The sequence below is a fragment of the Acanthisitta chloris genome, unplaced genomic scaffold (genome assembly GCF_000695815.1).
Source record: "Acanthisitta chloris isolate BGI_N310 unplaced genomic scaffold, ASM69581v1 scaffold10582, whole genome shotgun sequence".
In the NCBI taxonomy this organism is placed as follows: Eukaryota; Metazoa; Chordata; class Aves; order Passeriformes; family Acanthisittidae; genus Acanthisitta; species Acanthisitta chloris.
Genome location: NW_008659911.1, coordinates 15,283 through 22,265, shown reverse-complemented (window position 1 = coordinate 22,265; position 6,983 = coordinate 15,283). Strand labels below are relative to the sequence as shown.

Sequence of the window (6,983 nt, the reverse complement as noted above, 5' to 3'; positions counted from 1 at the left end):
GCAACTTCTTGGCCTTCCCATTACTTCATATGCATGGAGGATAGGATAGTGGGGTTTCTCCTTCACAGTTTTATGGCTCCCCAAAGTTTCATGCAGAGAATTCAGTGCTGCACCCCTTAGCTTTCAACCATGGTCAAGCATTGGGGTTAGACTGTGCTGTAGTGGGATGTGTTCATCCTCTGGTTTGCCTCAGTCTACTTTGTCTAATTGTGATGAGTTTAATCAGGATGACTCCCAGGGAGCAGATTTAAATTTGATCATGCTTAATGAGAATATCTTCATCTGGTGCCCTTTTCTCAGCTTTATTTCTAGTCCCTGCCTCTTGCCAGACTCACCAAGTACCACCAGCCTTTGGCCCCTTTTTAGGCATGCAGTGAACTGCAGTGTCTGTGCCAGCTGAGAAGCTTCTTTGTTAAGATGTGTCCACTGTAGCCACACTGAAAAATGTACCTTTGGCCCTACTCACTGTTTTTACAAGTGCTGTTTGTGATGATTTCATCTCACCAAGGCCTGCAAACAGTGACAGCCTTCGAGTCTGGGGCTGAGTTTTGGAAGGAACTTACCTCTTTCACAATGAAAGGGCAACAGGTCTTTTGTGTCCCCTTATTTGAGGAGGGGAAGAGCAATTCTAGTTTCTTGTCTCACCTTCTGTCTTGTGTTCATAAGGCAAAGCAAAGCAAAATAAGGCCACAGAAATTCAACATCCTGATATTGGGCCACAGCAGCCTTTTCCAAGGCTCTTTTTTTTTTGTCTCTGCTGGGCATGGAGGCTGGATCAGCTGTATGTGAAGCTGGTTGTAAGCCTGGCCACAGCTTGGTTCAGGTCTGGTTTGGTTTAGGCTTGGTTTCAGGTCTGAAAACCAAATCAAGTCATGCTTTGTTCACATGTCAGTATCAAGCGTGAGAACTGGTGAGGGACCTGCAGTTCTCACCTCCTTTTCCTCTCCTGTTCCCTCTCACCAGGGCAAATATGATGAGGAGATTGAGGTTTATAAGCACCATCTGGAGCAGACCTACAAGCTGTGCCGCCCGTGCCAGGCTGCTGTGGAGTACTACATAAAGCACCAGAACCGGCAGCTCCGCGCGCTGCTGCTCAGCCACCACTTCAAACGCCGGGAGACAGACAAGACCTGCACTCAGGTACTGTTCAGGGAGAGAGGAAGGAATTTAGGAGGAAATGCAAAGAATATACCACTAGACTAGGGTTTGCTGCTGGGACAGGAAGGTAGTGACTTTGAGGCTCTTACTCCTGCGGTTGGGTGCATGGCAGCGGTTTAGAAGAGCATGGGATAGTTGCCACAGATGCTTCTAGTGTTAGTTTGAGGTTTTCCTCTTGCTGGTGTCACTCAGTGCAGTTGCCAGAAGGTAAGTCTAATGTAATAATAACACTGGAATGAAAATAGTGGGACAGGCAGAGAAAGGGAGGTAGGGAAGCCAATTTATGAGTACAGTGCAGGAAACTACAGAGTACAGGGGGGAACAAAAGAAGAATAGGAAGTGAATTATGACCTTCTCCTTGCCTCACTGCCCTGCTCATAGGGCTTCTCTAGCTCTGAAGTTGCTGCTTGCTAGTCTACAGCATCCCATGTGGTGTTGGCCCAGTACAGAGACTTACAAGGACTTGAGCAAAACTGCCCACCAAACCATACAGTGTGGAAATGTTTCATAAAGCACCATTTCAAATCCTTACTGCAGTTGATTCAGCCTCTAACAAGGTGTTTCTCCTTTCTTCCACAGAATTTTTGTTCATCCACCTCCTCTGCTTCCATAACCACACCAGCTCAGGTGGTATTCCTGCGCTTCCTGGCCTTCCTCAGCTGTGCATTCCTGGTTCTGATGGCCTTGTATGGGTCAGGCAACCCCTTCTCCCCCAGTACAGCAGTCCCTGCTCCTCTTCCCTCTGGTCCAGCACCCACTCAGAACAGGACTGGCACAAGCTCACGTGCAGAGCTGGGGAATGACACCTGGGTGAGGGTGACAGGCTGGAAGGAGCTGCTCCAGCTGCTCCCGGAGCAGATGGTGGAGAACCTGAGTGCCGCGTGGGCCTACGGGAGGAATCACCAGATGGCAGTGGCTGTCCTCGGGCTGTTCACCTGCCTGCTGGCCATGTTCCTGGCTGGGAGGATCAGGTGGGTCCACACTTGTCTTCTCTCTCACTTACAGGAAAGCTGTGTTGTGTCGGAGGTCTGTCTTCTCTCTCACTTACAGGAAAGCTCTGTTGTGTTGGAGGTATTTAGTCCTGTCTTGACTTGGTGCTCCAGGGGTAAACATTGGCCAGAATGGCACATGTAGTACTGGGTGACACAGTTCTCCTTGTTGTTCTTTGGGTTGCCAGCTGGCTGGCTGGAGATAGCAGAGCTTGCTTTGGATCTATGCCTTGATTCATTCAATTTAAGTTTGAATCTGTGAATGAAAAATTCCCCATGCAGCTCTGGTAGGAAATGGAACTGATCTCTTCAGGTGCTTACACAGCAGTGGGCAGGGCTGCAGATGATGTCACTGTAGGCAGAGGTGGTACATAACCTGCTGAATCTGTGTACCCTCCCCACCTTTTCCCCACCTTCTCTCTCCTTCCCCAGGACCAAGAAGGGCTTCACTGGTGTTTAAACTGTTTAAAATGTTTGGTGTCTTTTTTCATTGCAGGCTCCGGAGAATCGATGCGTTTGCTTCAGTCTTGTGGTTCATGGTGATGAGTCTGCATATAGCTGAGAGGTACCTGAAGACAGAAATCCCCAGCTGGCTGGACACAGCCAAATTTGGCACCACCTCCCTGTGCTGCTTGGTGGGCTTCACAGCAGCAGTGGCCACGTGGAAAACAACAGGCCATCGGAGATTCCGGCCCCGAAGGTCAGAGCCAGAGCAGTGACGCTGGGGGAAGGAGGAAAAAAGCCTTGTGAACTCTTTGTGACTGGTGCTTCTCTCTCCTCTTTTTATTTTCCCTTCTTCTGTTTCTTTTTTTTTTACATTAGATAAGCAGTGAAGATCTTTTCTTCCTTTTAATATATATCTCTCTATTATTTTTTTCCCCCCCATCCTTGCTTACCACTGTGCTAGCTGCTTGGAGCATTTCCACTGCTAGCCATGGAAGCTACTCCTGCTGCCTCCATTCTCCTTTTCTTCTGAATGCTACGTCAGCAGTGCAAATATCCAACTTGCCCAAAGCCAGTTGTTCCAGCAGCTGCTTCACAAACTGCTCCGTAAATGCAGCCTCCTCCCCATCCTGCTCCTCCAGCCAAAGAGATTCTGGCTCCTCCTGTCCTCCCGGTTCTTCTCACTGCCTCTTCATCCTTAGCCACTCACAGAGGAACCCTCTGCCTTGATCCACCATGGGGCTCAGCCCACCTTCATTCACTTTTCTAATGGTGCTGGTCATTTTAATTTGGAACTGATGAGAACTTGCCTCTGGATTTGGAGTCCCCGTGCCGTGTGCTGTGGTAACACTGCATGGTGTCCAGGCATGCGAGGAGGGGACCACATGTAGCCCATAACCTGGTTCTTCTGGCCTTCCACTGTGTAGCATCACCTACCTGCATGCTCCCTCACTCTGCCCTTCTCCTGGCTCCTGTTTTAAATGAAAAAGTGTCCTTAAGTGCTTTTGACTGGAACTTTCAATAATTTATTTTAAGGGTGCTTTAAAAGGTTACGTAGCTCAGGGTGTCTTGATTTAATATCTGAAAATATTCAGCTGTTTGATGCTAAATTTTGAAATCTACCAGTAGCTGTTGCTTTCCATGCTGGTTTTCCTTGGGTTTTTTACCCACTCACTCTCCAGAAACATCTGCTTACAAGCACAACTGGATAAAAATGTGTATGTTCCTCCTCTCCTGTAACCTTAGAAAGAGGAGAAATATGGGACTACCAACCTCATGCTGTGATATAGGATCAGCTTTCCTTGTACATCTCTACCCAGTCAATGTTTATTGCTGAGAACACAGATCAGGAGGATGTGCTGGGGAGGGTGGAAAGGATGGGAGTTCTGCTGTGGGACTGCATGGTAAGAGGTGGATTTCCAGGCTGCTTAGAGGGGTTCTTTTTTGAAGTCTGGCATTGATGCTAATGCTGCTGAAAAAAAGGGTCTGGAAATTGTGACTTGGAGTTGAGTGCCTGGCAGTCCTCTGCTGACAGCTGGGGTGACTGGGTGCTGCTGTGTGGGGAGGAAGGAGCTGCTTGGGGTTTTGGAGGATTAACTCGTTGAGGCCTCTAAGGATAAGCAGTCTGATTATCCTGCACTGTTGTTTGCAAGGCACTCCAGTGTGTTTCACATATGGATTTGGGTCTTTCAAGTGGAAATTGTTACAGAAGATCTGCTGGTTTGTGTTCAGAATGGCACAGTGGAACTTGCCACGATAATATTCTGATAGAAGTTAATTGGATGTCATGATCTTCCAATGCATAAACTCTAAAATAATCACAATGGAGTTCTCACCATGAAGTATCTGCAACTCCTGCTGTAAGATTCAGACACTACCGGGTGCTGCCAGTGCTGGTGAGGTTAGAGAAGCTTTTTTAAAGGAAACAAAAGGTATTTTGTAGCTTTTCCTAGTTCCTGTTCCTCAAACCAGTGTTCCTTGTGAAAGCACAAAGGTAGCTCTGTGAGATTCATTAACAAGAAGCCAAGCTGAGTGTGTCATGGGAAGGTGCAGCTCCAGGCTGAAGGACCATGTGCCTGTGACTTGCCAAGGGAAGGGGCCACACAAACCTGCTTCCCATCTGGGCTCTGCTTTGGAACCTTCCAGTGCCTTCAGATAACTGCAATATCCACTTCCAAGCTAACAGACACCTGTCTCCATTCTGGTGCTTGTGAGTGATGCTGATCTGAGGGTTGTTTGCTTGTCCACAAAAGGAATCCAGCACCTGGTGCACTCTTCTGCACTCCCATCAGTTGTCAGTCCTGATCCAAAAGACTTGTCTTCCAGCTCACAGTCACAGGTTGTTTCTTACTCCAGTCTCAGACTTTCAAAATGATGATTATAACCATTATGTCTCATTTTCTGCTGGGACATTTGATTGAATTTAGAGAAGACTTCATCAAAACATGGAAAAAAAGCCAGCAGAAGGGTGCAGGGTCCTTGGTGCTGGGTCAGACTTTCACAGTCACTCTGGTGCCTCTTTCCTACTCTCCATTAGGGCATTTAGTAGCAAATGTTCCTTAGAAATCCAGGGTTTTTTCTATACCTGGCAGCCTGTTGTAGCAGGGAGCAGTGTTTAGACAGTAATAAGCTCATGAAAGAATGGGAAGTGGCAGGGGAAAACCAAACAAACCAAAAGGGGGAGGATTTTGTGTGCTGTAACTGTCTGCTCAGCTCTCCTTTCACTGCAGTGATCCCTAGAATGTTTCCATCTCTGGAAAACTCCGCACTGCACTGTCCCTCCCAACACCACTGTTCTGCAGCCCATCTGCTGTTAGAAGTGAGGTGGACAAAGCCACCTGAGGAGATGGTCACTGCACCAAATCCAGTGCCAGCTCTGCCATTCTCTGACCCAGTTGCTCAGGAGACACAGGAGATCTTGAGCTATTTTGGGTATTAAGTGAAATAAGACATCTAGACTTGCTTTTTTTTCTTCCTTCCTTCCTTCCTCCTGCTTCAGGCCTTTCAAGTTGACTCCAGAAAGTTAAATGGAGGAAAAGACTGATTTAGCTGTGATTGTCTTCTGCACTTAGCTCTCCAGTCTGGATTGAAAGTTCCTCTTTCTGCTCTCCTGTGAGGCCTGTCCAGGTGATGGGAGGAATCTCATGTTCCAAGGATATCTTGAGATGGCTAGAATGAGGAGGGGTGTGAGCAGCTGACAAACTGTGCTCATGGTAACGTCATGTCTGATTTGCATCAGCAATATCCTTTTTAAATAATAATAAAATCAGTCTGTCAATGTCCTTGCCCAGTAGCAAGGAAATTCAGTAGCAGCTTCTAAAGATGCTCAGCACCCTCTTAAGATGTTTTTCTTTCAGGGGCTGAAAGTCAAGGCTGAGTTAAGTTTCACTGTGTCCTGTTTCTTATCTCCTCTCAGCAGCTGTTTGTTTTCCTCCCTTCTTTTTAGGAGCACTTCAGCTTTTTCTTTCAATTTAACTTGCCCCATCTTTTTGCTCCCTGAGGTCTGGCACCTTTTGCTGTGTTTTCCTGTTACATGTTACCTTGTTTTCCTGGGCCTGATCTTTTATTCTCTTTTTCCCTGTGTACTGCTGGGATGGGATGGGGAGGATACACTAAATATCAGGAACAGGCACTTGGTAGAACTGTGGGAAGGAGTGGGAATTACACTGTAAAACCTGAATAATATTGTCAAGGAATATTTTAGCAAGTGCAAATCTATATTGAATTTAAAAGTCTTTCAACCTGGGAGATGTGTTAAGTGCAGTTGACATCCATTTGTTTTCTCTTTATGCAGATTAATACAAGTGAAGTATATTTACTTAGTTACACTGATTTCTATGTCAGAACACCAGAAAGCTCCTTTGGTTTTTGTCCAAGCTGTACAACTGATCTCTGTGGTGCTTTGTTCACAACTTACAATAACTTTTGGACTTAGAACTGGAAAAATCTCAAAGGTGAAACGGAATAACACAACACATACTGAAGTGAGATTCAGTTTTAATGCCAAAGAAGCTTTTGTCTTTGCTCAGGTGTCAACTTGCCCCTTCCTGGTGCCTCAGCACCTCTGTGCTGCTGCTTCTAAAACCAGCAAAAAGCCTCAGAGCCTTAAAACCAAACTTGTAGCAATTGAAATTTTGGTCTTCAGAGACTCTGATGCTGACAGTCTGCTCTCTTTCTGCTTTTCTCACATGCTTTTGCTGATGGTAGAGGATGATTAATCTTTCAGAGGAGAGGGAAGAAAGGAGGAGAAGGGTAGGTTTTTTCCAGAGGTGACTAATAACCTGTAGCATTTGATCTGTACCAGTTGTGTCTCCTTAGACAATGAGGCCTGCAGAAGATCAGTTATAAATTAGGAGCATTTTACTGATGACTGTTTTCTGGAGGAAAATAATA

At 46.4% G+C, this 6,983-nt stretch overlaps 1 protein-coding gene across 1 annotated transcript in view; it reads left to right on the top strand.

Moving 5' to 3' along the window:
* The window catches only part of TMEM201 (transmembrane protein 201), a gene marked incomplete at its 5' end in the record, with an annotated part of 17,945 nt that overhangs the window by 1,317 nt on the left and 9,645 nt on the right, over positions 1-6,983 (top strand). Inside the window, 3 exons of the mRNA XM_009069594.1 lie at positions 964-1,140; positions 1,738-2,129; positions 2,644-2,847. Coding sequence (XP_009067842.1) covers positions 964-1,140; positions 1,738-2,129; positions 2,644-2,847 — 773 coding nt within the window. The remainder of the gene's footprint in view (positions 1-963; positions 1,141-1,737; positions 2,130-2,643; positions 2,848-6,983) is intronic.